The 27,739-nt window shown below is 43.2% G+C and overlaps 4 protein-coding genes across 4 annotated transcripts; 1 reads left to right on the top strand and 3 right to left on the bottom strand.

Annotated features, from left to right (window-relative positions):
- Positions 1–84: 84 nt before the first annotated feature.
- On the bottom strand, positions 85–2,025 carry LOC126876316 (uncharacterized). The gene has a single exon (XM_050639154.1). It carries the CDS (start codon positions 2,023–2,025, stop codon positions 85–87), a length of 1,941 nt encoding a protein of 646 aa, XP_050495111.1.
- Positions 2,026–2,094: 69 nt separating this feature from the next.
- On the bottom strand, positions 2,095–4,497 carry LOC126876315 (uncharacterized). The gene is made up of 2 exons (XM_050639153.1): positions 3,375–4,497; positions 2,095–2,837 (listed from the first exon to the last, which is right to left on the bottom strand). The coding sequence occupies exons 1-2, from the start codon at positions 4,495–4,497 to the stop codon at positions 2,095–2,097; spliced, it is 1,866 nt and encodes a 621-aa protein (XP_050495110.1).
- Positions 4,498–23,002: 18,505 nt separating this feature from the next.
- On the bottom strand, positions 23,003–24,604 carry LOC126876314 (uncharacterized). Its single transcript, XM_050639152.1, has 4 exons — positions 24,552–24,604; positions 23,657–24,002; positions 23,511–23,572; positions 23,003–23,074 (listed from the first exon to the last, which is right to left on the bottom strand). Exons 1-4 carry the CDS (start codon positions 24,555–24,557, stop codon positions 23,003–23,005), a joined length of 486 nt encoding a protein of 161 aa, XP_050495109.1. The 5' UTR covers positions 24,558–24,604.
- Positions 24,605–26,533: 1,929 nt separating this feature from the next.
- Positions 26,534–27,183, top strand: LOC126876324 (uncharacterized). The gene is made up of 2 exons (XM_050639164.1): positions 26,534–26,591; positions 26,835–27,183. Exons 1-2 carry the CDS (start codon positions 26,548–26,550, stop codon positions 27,181–27,183), a joined length of 393 nt encoding a protein of 130 aa, XP_050495121.1. The 5' UTR covers positions 26,534–26,547.
- Positions 27,184–27,739: the final 556 nt, after the last annotated feature.

Here is a 27,739-nt window from a genome sequence, read left to right as displayed (position 1 = left end):
GTATTCCACTGGTGGAGGGTTTTCTCTGCAGCAGCGGACGCACCTTCTGAGAGTGCGCCATACCTGGCTACGGCCGTCGATCGGTCAATAGCGCAGTCTCATCGCGTATAGGGTAGCTTGGGTCCCTGTGTGATGATTGTTCCGGTGCTCTTGTTCTATAATTAGCTCTGTCACCGGGGATTTCGGTAGGATGATCGGGTGTTTTTGGCTGAAGGGTATGGCGGAGTTGGTTAGTCGCCCTCCTACCCGGAGTAGCCCATCTTCGTCGAGGAAGGGGTTTAATGGCTGTAGTTTCCCTCCAACGTCCTCGCTTCGATTTTTTTGGAGGATCCGAATTTCAGGCGCGAAATGCTGGGATTGTAAGATTTTTATTAGCCTGTTGTGCGCTGCGGTCAGTTCGTCTGTGGTGAGATGGGCAGTTCGGTGTTGCTTATGTCTCCATCGAAGACACCGGGCGACGATTCTTATTAGTCTTGGCCAAGACGAGTAGCGATGGAGGAGAGTGTTGTCGTTAACACTCGTCCTCAGACAGATCGTCTTCTTTTGCTCCGGGAGGTCGACTACCGGTATCGGGCTCCAAACCGGCCAATAGCTTTCGCTTTGCAGGAGCCACCTTGGCCCGTTTTTCCAAATGGACGGACATAGGAATTCCTTGGGCGTCTGGCCTCGGGAGATGAGATCCGCTGGATTATCGTCGGTAGGCACATGACGCCAGTCGGAGATATTGGTCTTGGTCTGTATCTCAGCGACTCGATTCGCCACAAATGTTTTCAAGGTGTGCGGCGAAGACCTGATCCAATGGAGTACGATGGTGGAGTCAGTCCAGTAGACTATCCGCGATATCTTGGTCGTCAGGGCCTGTTGTATTGACGAAATCAAGGACGTCAAAATAAGTGTCCCACTTAATTCGAGACGTGGTATGGAGAGCGATTTGAGCGGCGCTACCTTCGACCGCGCCGTGAGGAGTCGAGTCCAAATATTGTTCTTTCGGTCAGTCGTCCGCACGTAGACGCACGCCCCATATGCCCTTTCGCTAGCGTCACAGAATCCGTGGAGCTCAATTTTCGTTGCGGATTCTAGGATGGTCTTCCGAGGGAACCTTACCGCATTTAACAACGGCAATTGGGTGTGGTATTTGATCCATGCTGTGTGTACGTCTGACGGAAGGGATTCGTCCCAATCTACCTTCAATGTCCAGACTTGTTGCAAAATCATTTTTGCTCGAACGATTACCGGCGCGAGCAATCCTAGTGGATCATATATTTGTGCGATGACTGAGCTGATTGATCGCTTTGTGATTCGGGAAGTGTCACTGTTCGTCTTGACCGAATATAGTATGGTATCGTCGGCTGAATCCCAAAAGACGCCGTGTGTTTTTAACGTGGATGACTCACCGAGATGTAATTTCTGCTTGGTGTCTTCCTCAGGTAGCCCTCTCAGCAGATCCCGATCGTTTGAGGCCCATTTGCGGATATTTAGACCGGCTAGCTTAAGTAATCTCGTGAGATCATTCCTGATTGATAGGGCTTCGTCCTTCGTATCGGCTCCGGTCAACGCATCGTCGACATAGAAGTCTCGCCGTAGGATCTGCGCTGCTCTCGGAAATCGAGGTCCCTCGTCCTCTGCCAACTGTTTGAGACATCGGATGGCCAGATACGGGGCTGCGGATAGACCGAACGTTACGGTGTTGAGTCGGTAAGTTTCGATCTCTCCGTTGTCGGCACGCCACAGAATCTTTTGGTAGGGACGATCTTCTGGACGTAGGAGGAATTGGCGGTACATCTTCTCGATGTCGCCGGTAAGGACATATTGAAATGACCGGAATCTCAATAGGATGTTCCTCAGGTCTTCTTGTAATTTCGGACCCGTATGAAGGGCGTCGTTTAGAGACACTCCCGTGGTACTTGAAGCTGAGCCGTCGAACACAACCCGTAGCTTGGTGGTGTCGCTCGATTCCTTGGTCACGCCGTGATGTGGTAAATAATATCCGTGGTCGGTGGCGTGATCCGTGTTGATCTTTGTCATGTGACCCAAGTCTAAATATTCTTGAATCACAGCACTATACGCGGTTTCATATTGTTTGTCGCGTTGGAATCAGCGATGAAGAGAGGCGAGCCTGCTCATTGCAGTGGCCTTCGATGACCCTAGTGAGGAAAGCTTTTCGTTGAACGGTAATGCAACGATGTATCTGCCTTCCTTGGTTCGTCGGACATGGTTTCGGAAATGTTCTTCACATAGTCGTTCCGATTCCGAAAGATGAGTAGTGGCCTGTCCCTCGTCGATCTCCCAAAACCGTGCGAGGTCCTCTTGCAGAGCCGTTGTGGTTGCGTGGAACGTATTTATCGCGGTTTGGGACGTGGGACTCCCCCCGATTACCCAGCCGAAGCGTGTTTTTTGTAGACGTAGTTCAGGTTCGCCGGGTTGTGCCAGATTGACCTGCCCGATGCACAGCGACGCGAATGTTGATCCGGTACTAAGTAAAACATCGATCGGGGCTGGGCAATGGAATTGTGGATCGGCTAGATGAATATTTCTGGGTAATCCCAGACTCGAGGGATCGATGGGCTCGCTTGGTACGAGGATCGATATGGCCGGGATAACAAGAAATCTCAATGTCTTCTTGTACTCGCCGTCCGTCGACGTGATGGTGGCCGTGGTGTAACGTTTTGCCGTGGTGCTCAAATTGTCGAGGGCTCCGATCTGGATCGCACATCTCCTTTGCCTTATACCGAGGGAGTTCGCGAGCCTGTCGGTCATGAAGTTCATGCTCGACCCAGTGTCGAGTAAGGCTCGGGCTCGGATTGGTTGTGCCTGTTTGTTCAAAACCTTGATCTGTGCTGTGGCCAACAGATCATGATGCAGAGGGGTGTGGGGAGATGTGTTTGTTAGTCCGATCCCCCTTGCTGTCGTAGTCTCGGACAGTCAGTTTTGCCCCGGTTGGGACTTGGATGAAGAGGTTGGGGTGGTGTTCCGGATCCGGGCTGAGCGTGACTCGTACGAGGAATGCTCTTTCGTACCTCTTGGAACCGAAGATGTATGCTTCCGTGAAGTATCGGATGTTCGCCTCGATTTGTGGGACGACCGCGACTTCGATGATCCCGATGGGGATTGTTCGGTGGAGGCTCGCTTGTGTGATGAACGACTGCCCGACGATCGACCGCTCGGTGCGCGACTGCCCGACGACCGACCGCTCGATGCGCGACTGTCCGACGACCGACTGCTCGGCGACCAACCGCTTGCCGACCGACCGCTCGACGATCGACCGCTCGACGATCGACCGCTCGAAGATCGACCGCTCGACGACCATGAATCTACCTGGGTTTTTTCGCGGTGTAGATACGTATGGTGTCGGTGACCGCAGATACGACACGAACCCGATGTACACTGTGTCGGCGAATGTCCTGTGCCTAGGCAATTTATGCACAACGATGCCTTCTTCACGATTTGAAAACGTTTGGTCGCTGATTTGGCCTTGAATATTTTGCAGTGTCTGATCTCGTGATGTCCGTTGCAGGTCGGACACACCACCGTTCTGCTGGTTGTAGCAAGGGTTCGCCCATGCGGTATGGTTGTTCGCTGACTGCGGTGTTTGTGTGTTGACCCTTTTGATTCCTTCTCTTTAGAGAGGAATTGAGTCCCGTTCGCCCGTGTTTTGAGAAAGTCTATCAGATGCTGATAGGATGGCACCTTTTGGCGGGGCAGTGTGCGTTGCCATTTACGCAGGCTGGACGCGGGCAACTTCGACGCGATCAATTCGATCATCGCTATGTTTGAAGTGACGGGCTCCTTTAGATGTTCGAGCGCCTTTAGATTTACGCTGATGGTTTCCAACAAATCCTCTAGGGCCTCTGGAGTTTCCCTTTTGATTTCCGGATAATTACGCATCAGATTCCAATGGCGCATGCAGATTTGGAGGGGGCAATTGAACTTGTCCTTCAGTGTATCAAGCGCGATGGAATAGTTGGCCTCTGTGAGTTCTAATGACTGGATACTCTGTGCGGCCCGTCCAGTTATAGATGAGCGTAGATGCTGGAACTTTTGGACATTCGTCAAACCTTCGTTAAGGTCCACTATGGATGTGAACGTGTCGTAGAAATAGGTCCAATTCTCGAGGGCACCGTCGAATTGGGGCACGCGGACCTCTGGAACGGTGGTCGGCTCTGGTTTCCGGCACGTCTCACCTCTTGTTGTAGTCGACGGGGTTGTTGCTGATATTTGCTCAAAGAGCTCTCGGAACCGCATGTCAAGCTCCCGATGCTCTTGCGATAACGAATCTACCCGCGCATCTTCCCCCTCATCTACCACACCTAACTCTTCTTGAACCTCGAGTATCCTCCTCCAAAGCTCATCGAACGAGCTGCGGCAAGATGCTAGGAAGATTCTGTTTGCCTTCCCAGACGCTTCGTACTCATCGAGTTCGCGCCTTATGGTTGCAAGTCGACGGGCTAGGACGCCTCGTCTCCGCCGTAACGTGCTGATTGATTCAGCTTGGGCCATGTTTGATTTTGATAATGAACGCCCTTACCTTGATCAAATGGACGTTGATCTGGGATTCTGTTGCTAATCGTTACGATGCGGCGTGGGCTCGTGTAGATGCTGCGCGACGGAGGTGCTTCTCTCCGATGGCGGTTCCCTTGCTCAGTTGACTAAGTGGTTGGAACTTGGATCTCACGCGACACTGTATAGTCACTGGTCAGTGCACTTTTTGGTGGCACGAGATCCGGCTCGAAGGACCATGTAAATTCGACCAATCGCGGGGAGACGTACTCGCGAGGAGAGTCGTCAACGGGGGTCGTAAATCCCCGTTACGATTATAACAATCGACACCACGAATTGATCGATCCCCTGATTTCCTTTGAGATAATGAGGGGTGATTGAGTTGGTATAACACTGGGATTCACAGTATTATAAAGTATATATTTCCAAGCACTTAGTTACAAAAGATTTGCGTGAAGAATGCGACTCTCGCGCTATGTGCAGACTGCCGCGTTAGGCGTTAGTTGGTAGACCGTCGCGTTAGGCGTTAGTTGGGAGACCGTCGCGTTAGGCGTTAGTTGGGAGACTGTCGCGTTAGGCGTTAGCTGGTAGACCGTTTGTCGCTCTTTTGTTTAATACGGAAGAAAGTTCGGTGTGGGTGTGCCCCTGTGCATAAAGAACGCGGATTCGTTGGTCCCACTTTCGTTAGGAAAAGTGAGGCTAACGAACCGCGGTGTCGATTGGTCATGCTGCACTACTGCTCGAAGGGATGAGTAGGGAGTCTTCTACCATCGTGGTGCGTAAATGACTGTGTGTATGAGAAAACCTAGCCTGTTTTATTACAGGGCTATTCGGGTTTTCCTAATGGGTGCATACCCGCTTTCTCCGTGTTTTAAAGGCGACTAATAAACCCAAGGACACCTCTAAAACCGACTGTGTTTCGAGCATATTTTGGCTTGCAATTCTTCAAGACAATCGGATTGAAGACATATGGCGAAACAATGCAGGGAAATGAAAGTTATGGTGGGTCCTTAGGTTTATTGAGGGTCGAAGTGCCGTTACGCAGGTCGGTTGTTGTCCGGTCGCGCGGGCTGGCGAGCAGATGCTTTAGGCGTCGTAACATTCCTAAATTCCAATTAATAAGTAAAAACCGGAACGACCAAAATTCCCTGGACCGCGTAATCCGCATGAAAATACAAATTCAGCGTCGAATTCGAAGAGATAGATGAAAGAGGGATTCGATGGTAGAGCAAATCGGACGAACGGTTTGTAACACGAGACATTAATAAAGTTGGTGGAGCCGCGGAAAGCGGATGGAAATGGAAATTTTCCGATTTTAATATCGGCGAATGCATCGGGACGCGAGAAGAAAGATCAAAAGGTTGACTGTTGATTAATTTGAGCGGCACGCGAGCCACGAGCCCCGAGCCCCGAGCGTCGCGATGCTCGCGTGCGCCGAAGCTACTGCGATCGAGCGAGCGTCGTAACCTCGGTAAATAACCCGTCGTATAATATTACGTACACTGATCAACGATTCGGAAAGGGAGTTTCGCTAACCGGGGCATCGCCCCGCCGTCGTGCGAAAATAAACTAATTAGCCTTTGGGGACGTCGAGGCATGCCCCTCGACGCCCCAGCGGATTTCAAGTCGTCGATTTTACAGCTATCTGCTGTTACGTTCGAACCGTTTGTAAACCAGTGACGCGCAATTTGGGATAGCGATTGCGATCGAAATCCGACCCCTCTCGAGAATCCTACGGAAAGAGAATTTCTTTCGCAGTGGTTGGTCTGGCCGATCCAAGTTTCGGCGCGCGTTGTCGCGATGCCTAATCGCTGCGTTGCCGATCGTCGTTGCCATTGGAACGCGCGGCGAGCGAACAGCCGTGAGTTTGCTCTGTACACTCGAGGCCTGAACTTAAAGGCTTAACGACCTGTTTGCCGTTGCAGCTCGGCAGAAACGAATCTTCGGCGTTCGCCCGAGCTAAACCAGCGAATATTCGAGCGGCCTGCCTCGGAACGGTCGCTGAATTTCTGCTGAAAAATTAATCAACGCGGAACGTAGATCGCCAGTGATAAACACGTGAAAAACCATGCGCTGATGATGGGGGGGGGGGGGGGGGGGAGAACGGCAACGGCAACGTTGTTGCCAAACGAATGTAATGAACGGGCAAATACGCGTTTGTTTGCAAGTACCCTACGGCGAGCAAATAACGTTACGCGAAACACGCGGCCCGGTTTCATCCTGTGTCGTCCTTTTATACACACGCGTGAAAAATTTCGCGGAAATTCGCACTGGCGACGCAGAATCGGTGCGCGGAAGAAATCTGGCCGACTCCTGTTAATAAATTTATTTCTTACAAAATTTACCCGTGGACCGCGCTATCCTGCCGCCCGTGTTCCCATCTCTTCGCCAGGAATTTGGCAACAGAGTTTGCGAAAAGTTACGGGCGCCGACTGGAGAGAACGGCGAGACCGGTTTTTCTAAAATAAAACGATCCTGCGAAATAGACACGACGAGTGCCACGGTCAGTCTTGGAAACTCGAGTCTCCGCGAAAACTCCTTCCGCTTCTGGCTATACGTACAAGTATATCAACGCGCGCCTTGCAACGCGTCTCGTGCCGTTTTTCTCCTATTCTGCTTGCACGTTTCTCAAAGAGAATACCTAATACCAAGGTGGCCTTCGCTTTACGCGTCTGTGCGATTCCAGCGATGGAAAAAACGTCACGCTGTTCAGCAAACCAGCGTGCAAGCAACGACAATACGTATACGACGTTGCATAAATCAACGAATGTTCGCGTATAGAAACTTGTAAAAAAAATCCACTGTCGAAAAATAGAAAAATTCGTACTCGTGCAAAGATCAGCGGGAAACGAAACGATTTTCGACTCGTAACCAAGCATTATAGTCATAGGAATGTAACGAAACGGCGCGCAAACAACCGACGCGAAACCATCGTGACGCAAAAGCATTTCGCGACAGGGAGCGCGGGTCCGACCGTAGCGAAAAACCAGCAGCCAGCCCGCTGTCGTTTCACCCAATGGGGGATTGTATCGATATGTCGAGGCAGCGTCGCTGAAACCTGCTGATGGCAGAGAGCCAACGATAAGGGCCGCCATCTATCGACCGTAAGAGCCTCCTTTTGTATTAACGACGCTGTTCCGACTGTAATTGAGAGCCTCTGTACTCCGGCCCAACGTCGCCAGGTTATTAAATCCCGGGATATAAATTAGTTAATATTATCCACGCGCCGCTAGCTCGCACTCTTTTCTTCGCCAGAGAAATGGATTTTCCGCTAAACTTAAATTGCTTAGCGATCGCCGGATGTGAAAGTTTTATCGAGTTCGTCGATAAAGAGCTTTCGCGTACAACCGACCCGATCAACGTACCATCGACACGCGACAACTGCCAACGATTTACGACGGTTACGATGGTATTACCTTTTCTTCACGATACTTTTCTTTTTCTTTCTCTTCTTCCGCCGTATTTGAGTTGATCACTATGGTTGGTCGCTTTACGTCATCGTGTACGAGGGACACGCCGAATAAAGTTTGTGGAAAATCATTACTCCACGGATCCTTTTCATCGAGTGTTCCAAGATAGCCGTTAGTGGAATTTTCGACCTCGTTTAAGACCCATCAACGAGCTGAAATCTGCTCGCCAACTTTACTCGGAATTCAATGCTTTTCAATTACAAAGATTTTCCGGTTAACCGTTCCTTAATTAAACATGTAACTATACCGAAACGTTTAAATTTCCTTTTGAACCTGGTATACAGGTCAAAGCTACTCCAGTTTACTCTGCTTTTTTCAGAACGTCCCTTTCAATTTCGCTGCGCGGAACGTCGGGAAAGGAACTCGAATACGAACGACTATTTCTTTTCTTGCCCCTCGATATCCGCACTACGCACGCGTTCGTTACGCGTTCGCGACCGTTGCCACGTATGTCTTCTTCCAAATATTCGACGGAAGGATGTAGGAAGCATGTCGGCCTTACACTTTTATGATATGGCGCTTTGTATCGCGAAGCCATCGAAAACAGTTCCGTCGTCGAGTCCCGCCACGAATATATGGGCGGTGTAAAGCAGACCAGTAAACAGCTACATACCGTTTTATACGAAAGTCCCAAAAATGGTGGCGAAAATTACTTTTTTGCGGATTGGAAATATCAACAATAAATTCTTACTTATTATATAACGCAAACCAGAAGAAAAAGAATAAAAACAAAATAACGCATTTGCAATTCGTACGTCGCTTGATGGGTCAATTAATTGGGCATTTTCGTGACGCCGACCTCAAGAATACTTCATCAACTTCTGGAACAGCAGAAAGACTAAACGGCCTTTTACATGTCATTCGGCGAGATGACACAGAAGGAAGTAAAGATCGTGTGGTATGTTGTAATCGGAAAATCAAAGGTAGAAGAAGAGAATCGATGTACTATTATGCCACTCGTTTGGTTAAACCGGCCCTGCATACACGCAATTGCTTCGAAAAATACCACACCGTGCAAGTATATGAAAGGAGTCATAAACGTAGCAAAAGTAAGTATCTTTTCCTGGATTTTGACAAAAGAATTCTGTTATATTCAAACAAAGTCCTAGTTTTTATTACGCAAATGTTTTTTCGCATAGAATTAACACCAATGAATAAACGGATAACAGAAGAATTAAACGAAGTGGAACTAGTACAGTGCATAAAAGTACTATTGAAATCAAGCGAAAACATGAAAAGATCGAATTCCGTACCCGGATTACCTATAGAAATCATGTCTATAGAAATCATCTAAAGCACAAAAGATAAAAACAAGAAAAAGGATAGTAACACGGGGAACCAATCATCCTACAAAGAATTAGTACATTAAAATAAAAGATCAAACGCAACGGTGAAAAATTACTAGCGTTGCTGGAGAAGAAAAAGAAGAGCAGAATAACAGAGGAACAAAGAGAGTGAATACGAAATTAGAAAAGCTTTCCACAACTTCATAAGAAACTACTGGAAATGTAGAATGGAAAACATATCCAAATAAAAACCCAAAGAACTTTCACCATCGATTAACTGCGTCTTCCGCCCAAAAAACCACAACATAAGTGATATACTCTGACACAACCAGAACGGATACAAATAGGAATTCATGAAAGCCGACATGTACCGTCACACAATTCGACGAAGACAATAATATAATCATTATCGATAACCATGAGATACTAAACATACTAACATAGAGAAATAACATTTATTGTCTGGATGGTTATAAAGTATAAGGAGAAAGCTTAGGATATTGGCAAAGACGACTGAATTCCAACTGAAATATTCAGCATATACCGAATGGGAAAAACGGTCAGAGTCTACTTGGGGGTACGTGACTGCTGGGCCGCATGGGCACGCTCCGCGTTACATAGACGAAACCTTGAGTATCTCCAAATAAAGGGCCTAAAAAGGCTAATTTGGGAAGTCATAAACTAATCGTCTATACTAAGAGCACGCATTGAAACAGTCCACACACAAAATAGCCACATAAGAATATATCAGCATAACTAAGTTGACTGTTACGTCGCGTAACACTCTACCTAGCCGAGGCCACACACCGAAGGCAATATGGCAACCAGATGTCTTCGGATACTCGCAGCGTATCCTCCATAGTTTCAAGGACCTTCCATAAATTTCACAGATTTCCTAGAAAAGGTCCTTCAAACGAAACAAACATCTGGTTCGGAGGAATTTCTAGAGACTATTGTCTACCACGGCGAAAAAGGGAAAGGTAGTATTTGTCACGTACGCTGCAACTTTCCTCCCACTAACCACTTTCTCTCGAGGGCGGTTAAGACCCTGCGTCTAACCAATTAAAAACGAAGCCTATTCCCTCACTCTCCTAACACAAATCGTCACGAACAAATCCGATGGTCCCGTGCGCTAGACACACCCGATCCTTAGCTTTCCTCCGAGACAGCATCGTCTACCAAGAGTACTGATTTTACATCCTTCGAACGGTCAACATCCTTCCACCCGGTATACACACCCGTAGATCAGTCACTCATCTCGTACATACGCATCAGCGTAACTATCCTCGTTATAAGTTGTGGAATAAACGGTGAAATATAACTTACTACTGTGTCATATTCATTCAACCACCTCTGTTATCCTAACCGAAACAGGGGAACGACTACTTCGCGGCGTCGATTCACCGAATCGTAGCGAGAATTTACGCCTCTCGCTGACGCGTTTTCCTCGCGACCGCGTCTCTCCGCGAACGGTCGTAACATTGACAATCCAGATTTAATTCTATCTGACATTTCCACAAATTAAAATAAGTTAGATCTAACCTTCAAAAATGAACAATAAAAAAAATTATCGAATTTGGTAACATTGATTTAAAAGAACCTACCTAACTATATTTACGCACCTTTCACACATCTACTCCTGCAGCATAATATTTAACAATTGCCTAAATGCCAATTATTTCTCCATTCTGGAAAACAAGAAAGGCAGTAGCATTAAAAAAAGAAGGAAAAGCAACAGTGATTCTGTCAGCTATACCGATGAATTAGACTCTTACTCAACATTTATAAAGTATCCGAATCTATGATAAATAACACTATATACATTGAAAATAACCTAATTCCGGGCACCCAATTTGGCTTCAAATTTAAACATTCAACGATACATGCAATTACAAAATTCATCATATATCTCTTGGGCAAGAGACGAGAGTGATTGCGTCGAAGCGGTGTTCATAGATTTAGAGAGGGCATTCAACACATTCTGGCTGAATTTCTTTCCTTAAGCTCGAAAAAGAGAGCTTCCACACCACGTAATAAAAATAATTTGGAAATCACAAATTAATATAAGCGAATTCAAAACAATTCTATTCGGGCCGTACATTTCCAAAATATCAGATGCAAAAAGCAATTCCGCCTACACGATATCTACGATACAATAGCAACATATCCATTCCTCACAAAAAAGTCGTTTGCTATTTAGATATACATTCGGATTTCAAATCGAACAAACACACGAATCTACTGCAAACAACTAAATAATAAAGTAAAAATATTCTGCTGCAAACTTCTAATAAAGCTGATCCTGATGTACGGTTGCCCGATTTGATTTAAACAGAAAAGCCAAATTGGTTCAAATGTAAGTGTCTGAGATCATACTCAATACATATTTAACCATTATATACAATTTATAGGTTTTAGATATTTTTTGTACAGTAATATCGAATAACAAAACTAGTTACTTCAGCAAACGCTCATACCACATTGAGTACACTCGTTCTCGCATTCTTCTCCTGAAGAAAGGAAAAACAATATTGTAGAAAAGTACCACTTTTGTAGCGACTTAAATTCAATCATTAACTGAAATGTTAAAAATGTAAATCCGACACAAAATATTGTATGGCTACGTCATACCGTCGCGTAACGGTACTTTTGCCAAAACCACATTCCAACTGAAATTCTTTCTTTATTAAGAATATATACGTGTAATATGTATTTTCTCGGGCAATAAATGTTATATATATGTCGGGTTCACATTATGACTAGGGTTAGGGGCGTGAAACGAATCTTCATTTGGATTAGACATTTTTGTTATGCAATATTTACTACTGCAAATAGGATTATTACAGCATTTGACAAGTAACCGTGGTAATTAGATACTCGAGAAGCCAATGACAATGATCCTAGGTTCAATAACGAATCCGCGGTCAGCGGGATAACAAAATGCCCTTTTTTTTCAAAGTCCAAGTTCTACTCAACTTGCTTGTCTACGGTACAAGTATTACTAAACTAACTATTTGTTAAAAAGTAGAATATTCACCGAGCGTAAAGACGCTATGTAACTCGCTGATGTGACCTCACGAGAGAATAACTTTCCGTCGTGATGATGCTGCAGAGGAAATCTATGATGGGGTGTGTCGCAGAACATGAGATCATCGGATTCGCAGAGAGATGCCTTCGTCCGGAAAGTGAGGGAAAGTGACGTTGAGAGAAAGTTGCTAGCAGGAAACGTCGTTTGTGAGAAACATAGATTTCCCCTATCTTTTCGTAGTTGGGACAAAGACTGTTTGTCTGTTTGAAGGACCTTAGTTAACTAAATCTTGAGATTTATAACGGGTCCTCAGGCTAGCTGAACATGTACTGTGGAGATGAAGAGGGTCTGCATGTCGTGATCCACGAACAGCAACTGTTGGAATGTTTACTGTCGAGTGCCACTACAACTATTTTTTTTTTGTTGAGGTTATTTGATGTATAAACAGAGAAAGTCGTGGATAAATTGTAAGGTAGATAATATATTTTCATACAGAAGTGTAATTATAAGTAAGAATACAATTTGAACTGGTCCAAATCCGCACGCTAGCAGTGTTACCCTATAACTGAAAACCCCGAAGCCAACGTCGCCTGTCTACTGTTTAAGGTCTGCCTTCGTCGCTGTCTTTTGTCTATACGCTCTCGATGGTTTCAGTACTTGAGAAAACTAAAAAGACCAGATGTAGAGTTTTCTTAGAAGTAATGACCACTTCAACACTTTTTGACGAGAGCTACACTATTACTCCATACCTTTGTTAGACAAAACGTTGATTCCTTGACCGCGGCTACGTTCGGCGACTGGTTGTCGCCTCGAGCCGAAGCTCATTGTCACATATCTCGAGCAAATACAATCGGATTGAATGACGATAATTGCTTAATTACGGCTATGGTAGTATCTAGGTTACAGTGTTAAGGGATTTTCCCAAAGTTCCAAAGGGAAGGTTCCGGTGTCCTTTCATCTCCGACATATAGAAATATAAATAACACTCGTTCTCGTCCATTTACGGAAGTCAAGCAGCGCTATGGATAGTACTTAGATAGTTTACACCAAATAATAGCCATAATTTAGAACATGTTACGTAACAAACAATTTTACGTAACAGGCAGAACAGTTTAAACAAAGTATCTAAAATCAAAGACCACCCATAACAAGAAGCCGTGAACTCCCCTATTTTATTTAATTTATCGCGATGTAAATTGTAGCGCAAATAGCGATAAAAATAATGAAGCAATAACATTCGCAGATGACCTACTAATATGCGCGAGAGACAATAAAGCTTTAAAATCCAAAAGCCATCTACAACAAATATTGGACATAATGTATGGCTATTTATGGACAGTAGAAATTAATATAAACAAGTAAAAGAATTTTATTCTAGCTGTACATCTCCGAAATATCAGGGACAAACTACGATGTACGCAGCTATGTCAAGAAATTTCGTTTATACGACAGCAACAATAACAACCAACCATTGTTTCCTGCAATGGAAACACGAATTGAAGCCTAAATTGAAAAACACGATTTCAAACTACTTGCCCAGGCTGTTGTTTTAGAATCATCTCGTTATCAGTCCAACAATTGCAGAACAATCACTGAGTAGACGTAAATGAAATTGATAAATAACGAATTCTTTGCAATAATAATACTTAATGAACAAAATGGAGACATTTTGCAAATGGGTCCAGTCAATGGACTACTCTTAAAAGATGCAAAAGGTTTCATCTCGATAGCTCGATCCAATCCAGAATAACTGATGAATTTGTATACATAAAAATTGGCTTTTTGTAAAAAAAAAAAATAGTTTACAAAAAAGAAATGGAAAAATATTTTATATCTGAACCAACGGAAAATTATGTCTTACAAGGAGCAAAAAGTGTCATTCCGATTGATCAAGCCGTTTCCGAAAAATCGGTAAACATAACAAAAAGATAAATATACATGTCGAATTGAGACATTTTCCACCTTTTCCAATGTCGATGTCATGAAATGTAAACCTTTTTTCGCATTTCTAGCAACAACTTCTAAGTCAGTACTGTGTACTAAAATAGCACCTAATATATTTGATAATATAATTGATTAGTTTCAATTCCATTCTTTTTAAACAAAAAATGCTATTGGTTATTTCCAATTACTGAGTAAATCGCTTGTCATGAAAAACTGCGCACTACTTGTTTTCCTGCAAAATTCGAAATCCTCAAAACCTTCAATAATTTGTTCATTTCAGTGGAAACTAAAATATCTCTTTATTGACATTTTTTCGTATAGAAGAACACAGTTCCCGTCAAAATCATTTTTTCGCTACTTTAATTCTTAATGAATCAAACAAATTTCGACATGTACCTAACCAAGTATTAATTACACCGAATCAATGAATGATTATGCCAGGACTTGAAATATTAAACTTGCGAGTATCACGAATTTCTACTCAGAGAAGGTGAAACGTAATATGGCGTTAGAAAAACACTATTCGTCTGCCAGGAAGAGATAACTGCATCGGTATAAACATTAAACTGAAACCACAGATTCTACACGCGTTTGCCTTTTTCAGGCATACATCACTAATGTTACCTGAAGATAAATTCTCGCCTACGCTTTCTAATGCTTTACGCTTCACTCACTCTCTCGTTGTCATTACTTGAATACAAACACAGAATAGTATTCTTCCCTAATCTTCCAGAAGAACAAAAATGATTTTTAATAGCGATACGTTACAATTTATAATCGTACGTCTATTACAACCTGTTGTTTTTATTTTAAAACAAACAGAAATACATACCTTATCCAAACATCAACGATATTTTATCAACAAGTGACGGTTATTATATCAACTGAAATTTTGTGGTATATTTACTTAACACGCAAAATAACAAGTCATCTGGTGGCACCAATTGATATCTACTTTTATTTTATGCATTTCATAGTAAAAGATCATTCGCATTTATATATTAACCCAAATATAATATAATCTTAAACCTAAATTTACTAATTGTGGATATTTATTGACAGATGGTAATTTAAAAATTCATATCCATACTCCTTCCTATTTTGCACATTTTTTTGTTTTGAGAGGAGAGGAGAATGCAGTTACGCATAACTAGGTACGTTAGCGCGCGCCTGGATTATGCGGGACTTGGCAAGATGATAGCACCTCTACCCACCAAAAAACCCCTCCTCTGTCTCTCTCCTCTGTCGGTACAAGAACCAACCCTGGAACCACCTCTCGGCATTACTTCAGGGTTGGTCTTCTTACTGAGTGTACCTCTCATCTTATTATGATCTTCTTCTAGTTAATCCTCTCCTTCTTCTCTCCATGTTCCTCTCCTTATCTTGTCTATCTGATTGAGCTATCATTTTCTTTCGGCAAAGCCCTTGGAATCTAGCCCAGTTCTCCTCGCTATTGACGACCACGTCGATTACGTTATTGGTTGCCAGTATTTCGCCTACGTAATTATCCAACAATGTACTTCCATTGTCCCATCTGGGGCAATTGAACAACGCATGCTCTGCATCTTCACCTTCGACATCACAATCCCAGCATCTTGGGTGTGTCTCTTTCCTAATCGTTCTCTATTAAAAATGCAGGCGTCGTCAATCAGCTTTCTGGTCCAATTATCTTCTCTGCAATAGAGCTACTCTTCCCTTCATCTTTTATTCGATCACTATCGACATCTTCGGAATGTTATTGTTTTTCCGTATTGCTAGGGCTTTGACACATATCGGTGTGGCATGAAGCACCACCGACTCCCGCACTCCGTAATAGTTTCCTAACTGAGTCGGTGGGCCCATTGACGTTCGGCAACGATGTCCTTGTCACAGACGAAATTCGAGCAACTGTATATAACAAACCGAAATTCCGAACGCTTTATCGCGTGTGACCGTCCGGTCAGCACCCGTTCTCAGCCGCCTGAGTGGCATTCGATCACTTCAGCCGTTCTCCGAATTTTACACTAAGTATAAACAAAACCTTCTCCCACTCCAACGATTGGAAGAATATAAATGCTCCCTTCAAAATCATTCAGTCAGTCTAATAAAAAAATTCTTAACTAATCCAAGTATCGAAAGTGTATCATCGCGAACCGAAAAAATTGTATAAATTGAGTAAAAAATAAAAAGAACTTAATCTCCTTTTCGGAAATTAACAAGTTCCTTATTTTTACCTTAATTTTACACGACATTTTTGGCGATCCGTGCCAGGATCTATTCACTTCAGTGCAAACGAAATTACGATTTCGGCGTACGCGCATCATTGAAGATCGAAGGATCAACGGACCCAGTGCGAATCTTTGCTACTACGAAGGCCTGCAGCAACTTTCAACGTTCCACTACGATGAAACTAGACGAGAGGACTACGGTCAGCGCAGAGCAACCCTACGAATAAGATTCGGAATCTAGAACCAACCAGAGAGGAAACATCCCTGAGACTCCTCAACGGTCATAGCTACTACGGTAAGCTGAAAATCTGGATTCATTTTCACAATACCGTGTGAGAAAACCCAGTTTCTCAAGCGCTTCGAGTCCAAATAGCAACAGTAGTTCAGACTCAATAAGCTCAATTAGAATCATGCCCACATCACGAAAAGACAAAGTCGAAACTATTGAAACCGTTTCTACAAACGGAGGTACGGACAATTCGATTCGTGCCATACTCGACGTGATACAAAAACAAATTGAAATTCTTGCGCAACGTGTAGAAGAGACACAACGGACGGCCGACAGTGAAAATAAGAAGCGTGCAGCGGAAATAGAACTATTAGGCAAAAATATCTCTAAAATAAAAATAGGACGCGACGCTACTACAGAACTAGGCTCCCTTATTACTATGGACGAATCTGTTGCCGCGAGAGATAGAACTTCCCCACCATGCGTTCCAATTCGAACAGAAGAAGGCAACCATCCCTCTTACGAAGACCGTCCACCGCAATTCGCCTCTCCGAGCTTACGGACCAAAGACGCGATAGTATGTATTCCGCAATTAAACGGTGAAGACAATATCGGAGTCGAAGAATTCATACGCGAAGTACGCGAATTACGAGCCATGTGTAGCGAACCCACGCTATTATTAAAAACGATCAAAATCGGGAAAATCGCGGGTAAAGCCGCAATGGCCATCTGCAATATACCGATATACGAATACGGACACCTGTACGATGCCCTAAGACGAAACGTAGCCACCCAAGACTCTGTTAGAGAACATCAAGACCAGCTACGCGAAACGAGACAGCGTCACGACGAAAGTGTGCAAAGTTATATCATCAGGTTCCGCAGAGCACTCAATAAGTTACAATACAGTATAACGAACGAATACCGTGACGAAATTACTAGACGAGCTATGAACGACAGGATTTTAAAAGACTCCGTGATCGATTTTATCCGAGGCCTGAAAGGCGAAATAGGACAATTACTACTCGCCAATCCACCATACAATATCCTTGAAGCCGAAAAGAAAGCCACCGACATCGAGCGATTCTTCGGGGAAGATCGAAATCGACGACCAAAACCAATAGAACGATTACGACTCCCTGAGCAGCAACGACTAACAACCAATAATCCTAATCCGATCACTAAAAAACCAACTCCAACACCCAATCCAATGCCAAGAAGCTTCCGACAAACCGAACAAATACCACTTGCCCAAAGGACACAATTAAAATGCTTCAAATGCAACCAGATCGGACATGTCTCCAGTCAATGTAAAAATTTTCGAACACCCAGCCAATTTCCGAGACCACCAGCAGTCCACAATCTCGAGACACACAAGGAAGAAATAGAGAAACCAACAGACCAGACCTACGAATTAACGCCACAACGGGAAGACTACCCACAGTACTTTTACGATCCGACGGACAGCGACATAAATTCCTCATTGACAGCGGAGCAGGAATTAATATACTCAAGCGAAGATGCGTATTACGACCAAGAATAACAAAAGAACGGAAATTCTCGATGGGACACTCTAAATTTGAAACCAACGAACACGCTTTGATAAAACTATTTGGCAAAACTCTAGAATTTTTTGTGGTAGAAGACAACTTTCCAATTATAGAAGACGGCATATTCGGTTTGCCAGCCCTATCTAAATTCAAATTTGAACTCTCGAATCATTATTGCAACAGGAAAACGACGTACCTCCAAAACAAGCAGTGTCAAAAACAGTCTACCTGGAAGGAAAACCGACAACGATATGCTTTATCAATTGTGGTGAGTGCCCAGCCAAAATGACTAATTTTATCGAAAATTCAAATACGTACGATCAAGTCTCCACGTTTAAAGATATAGTTAGACTTTCGCATATAGAGAAAACCCTCCGTGAACCAATCGAAAAGATATTGCTGTTCTACCTCGACGTATTCAATCTAGAGACCGACTTATTACCATGCACTAACCTTGCTAAACACACAATAACGTTAAAAGAAAATAAAATCATTAACACAAAATCTTACCGACCGCCTGAATGCCATAAAGAAGAAATCAAACGACAAATGGACGAAATGCTACAAAAGAACATTATAGAACCATCTGATTCTCCTTACAATTTACCAGTCTGGGTAGTACCAAAAAAGGCAGACGCCTCAGGGAAACAGAAATGGCGAATTGCAATAGACTTCAGAAAAATAAACGAACTAACTGACCAGGACGCATATCCATTACCTGACATAGACGACATACTATCCCAACTAGGCAACGCAAAATTCTTCTCAGCCCTCGATTTATCCTCCGGATTCCACCAAATCCCAATGGACATAGACTCTAAAAAGTACGCAGCATTCTCCACACCACAAGGACACTATCATTACAATAGGATGCCATTCGGTTTAAAGAATACACCTGCAACATTTCAACGCATGATGGATACCGCGCTAAGAGGACTCATAAATAAACATTGCTTCGTATATTTAAACGACATTATAATATTCGGACAGTCGATTGAAGAGCACAATAGCAACCTCGCGATAGTATTGCAACGCCTACGCGAACTCGGACTCAAAATACAGCCGGACAAATGCGAATTTCTCAAACCAGAATTAGAATATCTTGGACATATAGTAACCGCCGAAGGTGTAAAGCCAAATCCCAAAAAATTAGAAGCCGTTAGCAATTTCAAACAGCCACGTAATCCCACAGACATCAAATCGTTCTTAGGACTAGCAGGTTATTACCGTAAGTTCATAAGAAACTTTTCTAAGATCGCGAAACCATTGACCGAACTTACAAGAAAGGAGACATCATTTCATTGGACAGATAAAACCCAGGAAGCATTCCAGACATTAAAAGACAAACTCTGTTCATCACCCGTACTAAAATTCCCAGACTTTGCGAAACCATTCACATTAACGACTGACGCCAGTAACGAAGGTATAGGTGCAATCTTATCACAGGACGGACATACATGTTGTTATATCTCGCGAACTCTAAACCCACCGGAACGAAATTATTCCACTACAGAAAAAGAACTTTTAGTAATAGTATGGGCCGTGAAACGCCTCCGACAATATCTGTTAGGACAGAAATTCCTCATCCGAACCGATCACCAAGCACTAAAATGGTTACAGAATTGCAAAGACCCCTCATCACGCTTGACGAGATGGCGACTAAAACTAGAAGAATACGAATACGACATAGAATACACGAAAGGAAAAGATAATACTGCAGCCGACGCACTATCTAGAATACATGTTCTGACCAGACGACGCGAAAATTTGAACATAGAACTCGATAAAAAATATCACGATTGGGAAAAATCTATCGACGCGTTACCCAAAATTCTCAAAATGACTCCGAACCGTAAATCTTTCTATCAATTATCCAAAACAGAGCTAGGAAATTACGACAGAATCGAATGGTTAACTAAATTAAACGAAATTATTCATATAAACGAAAAGATAGGTATAGGCGACGACAGTTTCACAGAGACCGAAAAGAACGCGATCAAACAAATTTTATTATTCCTGAACGACACTGTAAAAGAATTAAATTTTGCATGGGAACCAATTCAAACATATAGCGACGAAGAAATAGACGAATTATTGAAAGAAAATCACGATTTAGTAGGACACCCCGATATACAAAAGACATACGACCGCATTCGTGAACGGCACAGAGTACCAGATTTGATGAAACGCATACAACAACATATAGAATCATGCGACACCTGCCAAACATCTAAAACTACACGTATCAGACCGCGCGAAGAACCTTGTATCACCGACACACCCCTCGAACCAAACGATAAAATTGCTATGGACTTATTAGGCCCACTGAAAAAGACGAAAAAAGGCAATCAGTACATTCTATCCATACATGACGAATTGACAAAATACTTAATACTCGTACCACTAAAAACTCAGCAAACGGAAACAATTTGGAACGCACTCTTGAATCATTACATTTACATCTTTTCCGCTCCAAAAAAGATATTAACTGACCGCGGACAGAATTTTATATCTAGTTTAATGCAACAGTACGAAGACGCGTTCAAAATCAAACATATCAAAACGACATCCTTCCACCCACAAAATAACGGATCGTTAGAACGGACACACGCAGTAATAACAGACATGTTAAAATCGATGCAGCGAAATTCGGATGAAGAATGGGACGATCAACTTAACTTTGTATGCCTTGCATATAACACAATGATACACGACTCTACTGGTTACACGCCATTCGAACTCACATTCGGACACCAAGCCAATCTTCCCTCCACAATATCCAAGAATCCCCAACGCACATACGCAGACGAAGTCACGTTCCGCAAAAAGGAATGGGACTCTAGACTCCGACACGCTCGCGAAACATTGATCAAAAGTAAACAGCGATATCAGCGCGATCAAAAACGTAAAATTATAAAACCTCAATCAGTTTTCAAAGAAGGAGACTCCGTTTTAATACATAACGATCATAAAAGGCATAAACTTGATGTGGAATGGTTAGGACCGTACACGATTGATAAGGTATGTACTCCATACTATCTGATTCAAGACAAAAAGATACACGGTAATCGTTTAAAACCTTACTTTCCAGGTCGACGCTCCTCTTTGCCGGAATAGTATCCGCGCAAATAAATATTACACCATTAGAAGGAAACTCTGTATTCGTAGAAAACATAGGAAAAGGATATTTATACAGCGACACTGCCAATGTAATAGTAGGATTAGACACTAGCGACATATACGAACAGATAAGCGCAATAGAATCATATAAATTAACAATAGACTCACGTGCAATCAGCAAACAATACGTCGAAGAGTTAGGCGGATTACAAAATCGCATCAATAACCTAAAACAACTCGCAAAACACTTGAAAGCGTTAACACATACCCGGAGCACACGAGGTCTGCTTAACATCATAGGTTCCGTATCGAAAAGTCTGTTCGGGACTCTCGACGATGATGATCTTACGCTCATAAACAAAAATATGGACAAACTATTCGATGATAATAATAAAATCAAGACCATAATAGCTAATTAAACAGCACTTATTAGAAAAATTGTAAACTCAGAAAACCTAAACCACTTAGAGAGATCATATAGTGATATATTAAAATTACAACAGCAGGCAAATATCGATAGATCTATGCTTAAGATAATCATGAAAGTCGGCACCGCGATGCAAACTTTACACTTCCAATTAGATGAAATAGTTAACGTCATGATATTAGGCAAACAAGGAATAATTAGTCCACAAATACTTGACCCCAATGAATTCATAGAAAATTACGCCAAGGCAATAGGTAGCCAGATGTACAACACCGCGATTTCTGCCAAAACCGAACATTTTCAATTCATACTCGACATCGGTGATCTTAAAATCTTCACAATAGATGACAAAATATTTTTCAAAATCATAGTACCTTTAGTCTCTAACACAGAATGGAACATATTACAAGTATATCCTATGCCGAGTAAAAGAAATGGAGTATTTTTGGCTCCAGTAGTCGAACATCAGATGTATTTAACTTCAGGTCTTTCATTTATAAACGCTGATATCGAGTATTTCAACAAACTTTGTAAGAATCGAGCCGGAACCACTATATGCAAACAAACACTACCAATCCATGAGAGAAATTCAAGAACCGATTGTCGCAGCGAAATAATAAATTTCAAACCACACATTGAACATTGTCAAATAACTGTACTTAAGATTGAAGACATTAGCTTTATACCGCTCAAAACTAGCAACTGTTACATTGCGATACCAGCAAATCCGATAGAAATAGACACAATTTGCCAAACGAAACATACCTTACAAAAACTTGACAAGCCTTCCATCATAAGAGCTAACACTTCTTGCGATTTATTGTACAAAGACGAACACATGCGTATAGGCGAAACAAAAAACGAAGTCATATACGAAATCAAAACAAAAACCCTAGCGCTCAAAACAAACGATAGTTTCACTCATCTATTAGATAAACTCCAGCGAGCACCGAAAATAATAGATAATTTACAAGGCTATAAAACAACGATCGATAAAATAGGCGACGAGATAGAAACTCTTAATTTCGAACACAGAATTAAAAATATACAGTATTGGGGACTAACCACGCTCCAGATATTAGGGTACATAGCATTAGGCATACTAGGTATATATGGATTAAACAAAATAGGGGTATTCAAATGCATCAGGAAATGTATACCGAACAAATAATGTATCAATTTATTTTGCTGCCGAAATGAAACTGTAATCAACAGCCACAATGCGACAGCCCCACCAGTACCACTCACCCTGGGCTCAACACCCAACATCTATATTCCAACCAACACATACCACTCAGATGAAGAGGAGGAATCAGCTGTAATTTTCAAGCCACGTCAAGTCCGATTCCACAAAAGTCTTCTGAAGAAAACTTGAGGGATCAAGTTCAATCTAAGAAGGGGGGAATGTCACAGACGAAATTCGAGCAACTGTATATAACAAACCGAAATTCCGAACGCTTTATCGCGTGTGACCGTCCGGTCAGCACCCGTTCTCAGCCGCCTGAGTGGCATTCGATCACTTCAGCCGTTCTCCGAATTTTACACTAAGTATAAACAAAACCTTCTCCCACTCCAACGATTGGAAGAATATAAATGCTCCCTTCAAAATCATTCAGTCAGTCTAATAAAAAAATTCTTAACTAATCCAAGTATCGAAAGTGTATCATCGCGAACCGAAAAAATTGTATAAATTGAGTAAAAAATAAAAAGAACAATCTCCTTTTCGGAAATTAACAAGTTCCTTATTTTTACCTTAATTTTACACGACATCCTAATCGCTCCTATTAGGGTATCAACCATGACACACACCTTTCCTAGATGTAATGAGAATTTTCTATTATTGTCCTATTGCACCCCAAGATACCTAACCTTCTATTTAGTCATCAACAGGTACTTGCCCATATTGACGTCCTTGACCTTGTGATACGATTTCCGGTAAGTAGAATCACCTCCGTCTTGTCTTGAGCTAATTTCAATCCAGTTTCGGTACACCACCGATTCTTCTGCTACTTCAATATCGGGCCTACCACCAATCGTGGGACTCCTCTGAATTTTCCTACTAGGCTTAAAGGGATCACCTTCCTCGTCTCCCCTAGTCTTCGGTGCAACCGATATGGTGACGTTGTCACTTATTCTGATGTCCGACACTATCCTTGGGTTTTCAATACTAACCGCCAACCTCTTGCTATTCGCCTTTGCGCCAGTCGCTGTTACTGTACAAGGGGGTGCCTGGGGTTCCACCTCCTAGCCAAAACCGTTCGAATGTATCCAATCATAACCGAAAGAACTCGCCAAGTCGTCAACAAAAAGCCAGTATAATAGAAATAAAAAATATATAACGAATAAATAAATAAATAAGTATCTAAGAGCAAAACATAGTTATATCCTCATAATTAAATATTATCTTAGAAATTTCTACACAGCTACAATAAACTAAATCTATCAAGCTAAATTTATATAACGCTAAAATAAACTAAATATATCAAGCTAACGCCTGCGCTTCAATAAGAGGCCTGATGATACATACGCAGATCACCGCATGTATAAATAGATAATATAGTAATAAATAAATAAACAACCAGCTAACTAAATAAATAAATAAATGAATAATAACTAAATAACTAAATAATAAATAAACCAACATAACTAATAATAAATATTAATAATAAATAAGTAAATAAATAAATAATATCAAAACAAATAATACATAAATAATCAACCAATAGTTAAATAAATAAATAAATAAATAAACGAGTAAAGTAAATAAATAATATAAATAAGAAACGCATATACCTGCATTCCCCAACCCACACGACGCCGCGTAACTCAAATAAAGCCTCCACGTACGCAGCACCCGTCATACTTATTTATTCTTATTTATTCACCAAGGAAGTTTGACTCGAGTGGCGAAATAAATAAAATAAATAAAATAAACGATATATAACTAGAACTCTGGTCGACCCGACTTTATTTCTTCGTAATAGGAACTTAAGTCGAGCCGGCCGTACATACCCTAGTGTGCTGCCCGTAAGGTGGCGACGCCACACATCGACGCGACAAACCACCTCGCCTGCGCATCGTTCGGCACCACGCGTACGTCCTGCCACTACCATTACAATAATGGCGTCAAATCTATCCACGTGCGCGTCTCGATATTAAAGAAAATCGCGTATTTCTTGTATCTCACGTTGTCGCGCAATGCGAGTGCTACATCACATCCAGTAATACTCAATAACAATTCTTACCCGCTAGTATAAACTCTACGGCGAATACAATCCTCTCCACGCCACGCAGGTGCTCGCCGAGCCCCTGTTTGCCAGCAGGAGCCCGAGACCCGCTGCCCAATCGGTAAGCGTCCGTCCCCGAGAGTTGGTCCTGGGATTTCCCCATTGCATCGAGTGGGCATTGAAGTCCCAGAGGACGAGTACCTTGCGGGGGAGGCATCTCCCGACGCACTCGCCGACCCGTTCCAGGAAGTCCCTGTACGCAGCCAGGTCGATGTTGGGGGAGTCGTATACCGCTACCACCATTACTCCACTCCCGTATTGTCTGGAAGAGCAGATCTTGCGCCCTTCTCGACCTACAGAGATTGCATTGGAGGAGGCGCTTGAACTACTCGGTCACCTCTATGGCCTCCTCCCGACCATCTGCCGCTGCTGCTTTGGCGGTTCTCCCTGGTGTCCTTTCCGCAGCTGCTGGCTCGCGGATTGATCTCCTCCTCTTGACTTTCGGGGGGGGGGGGACATTCCGCACCGCCCATCCTGTGATTGGCGGGCGTCCCGAGCGACTCGCACAGGGAGCACTTGGGAGCAGAGGCGGGACAGCCTCTGGCGCGGTGTCCGCTTCCGCCGCACCTGTAACACAGGTGCCCTCGATCCTTGCTGGACACGCATGTTGCGCGTACGTGCCCCACCTCCAGCACCTGAAGCACTGCAGGGGCCGCTTCGGGATGGCTCGAATCCTCGCGGTTGACCAGCCCAGGGCTATTTTCCCTGCCTGGGATACTTTCCGGGCTCCTGCCACCGGGCACTTGATCCAGGCAGACCCTAGGCCACCTCTGCCGCCGTTCTCGCCGACCTGAACCTCCGCGCAGCCGCATCCTGCCGCCGAGGCCAGTGCTTTCCGCAGCTCCTCCTTCTTGACCGAGATGTCTATCCCGGTATCTCGAAGCTCCGCCATCCAGGTAGGCGTGGCGACTCTCACCGCAGTTGCGTCTAGCGCCTCGGCCAGACGCGTCGCCAGCAGCGTCGCCAGCAGCGTCGCCTTTTCCCTGTTCCTGTCTCCAGGGAATCTGATGATGATGGCGCCCGTCATCGCCTTCTTCATCCCCACCTGCTCCACGCCGAGCTCCGAGAGCGGGACCTCCGGCTGCCTCGAGGACGTCGGCGTACGACATCCATGCTCCCTCGTTCAGCGTCAGAGTCACCGCGGATGTTCGCGGTGCGCGAGGGAGCGTGACCGCCTTGGGTGCCTGCGACGGTCCTCTGCTTGTTGCGGCGGCGCTCGCTTTCGCCGCGCCTGTCGTCCTGGGCTGGGATTGCTGCTGGCGTATCCTCGTCGGCGGTGCCACGTTCGCCCCTTTCCTCGCTGTCTCTCCTCCAACGGCGACGGCTGTCTTCCTCTGATTTTTGTTCTTCCGTCTCTTCTTCCTCGCCTCTACCACTCTCCACTCCCCACCCTCCTGCTCCCTCGGGAGTGTAACGTCAATTCACATCAGAGACCAGGCCACACACCACGGATAGGATGGCACCCAGATGTCTGCATATCCTCCCTCAATAGTCTTAGAGTAATGTTGTCTCATCGAAATTTGTTACTTTTCATCCAAACTCTAAGGTAAATATATTAAATTAATATACACAATGTATCCGGTTGATCTCAGACCACACATATATTTCGAAATTTATTTTTTATTTATGCCAAATTTAAATATATATTATTCGTTTTATATGATTAACAAACCATTCCTTATTCAAGTCAACTATATAATATTTTCTCTATTGTTGTGCATCTTAACTCTTATCATTCTAGTTGAAATTATAAATATTCAATTCAATTGCATTTTGTTCATAATCGAAGTGCCCCAGGATCAATGGATATTCGACGTGGAGACCGAATACTAGTTTTCTTGCCATTATTTCACGGTTATGCGTTCGGAATGATGAATACGGCAATAAGTTGCGGTGCAGCTGTGTACATAATGGGAAATTTCGAGTTAGAAACGTTACTCAGTTCCGTAGAAAAATACAGAATTACGCATATACCATTGGTCCCTCCAGTTTTAGTTGGTCTTGCGAAGCATCCAATGGTGCCAAATTACGATTTCAGCAGCGTGAGAGAGATCGTTTCCGGTGCGGCACCGCTTCCGCCGGATGTAAGTTTTTCGTCCAAACTACCCAACGTAATACGTTATAACGTTATTCTATAAAACGTAATACGTTATAACGTTATACCATATAACGTAATACGTTATAACGTCATACCATAAAACATAATACGTTATTACGTTATTCTATCTAACGTAATACGTCATAAAGTTATGCTATATAACGTAATACGTTATTACGTTATACTATATAACGTAATACGTTATAACTTTATACTATAAAACGTCATACGTTATAAAGTTATACTATATAACGTAATACGTTATAATGCTACACTACCTAACGTAATTCGTTATAACGTTATACTATATAACGGAATACGTTATAACGTTATACTATATAACGTAATACGTCATTACGTTATTCTATATACCGTAATACGTTATAACGTTATACTACCTAACGTAACACGTTATAACGTTATACTATATAACGGAATACGTTATCACGTTATACTATATAACGTAATACGTTATAACGTTATACCATATATCGTAATACGTTATAACGTTATTCTGTGGAACGTCATACGTTATAACGTTACACTATATAATGTAATCCGGTAGAACGTTATACCATATAACGTAATAAGTTAGA

Source organism: Bombus huntii, unplaced genomic scaffold (genome assembly GCF_024542735.1).
Source record: "Bombus huntii isolate Logan2020A unplaced genomic scaffold, iyBomHunt1.1 ctg00000069.1, whole genome shotgun sequence".
Taxonomy (NCBI): Eukaryota; Metazoa; Arthropoda; class Insecta; order Hymenoptera; family Apidae; genus Bombus; species Bombus huntii.
This window is presented reverse-complemented; position numbering and strand designations above follow the sequence as displayed.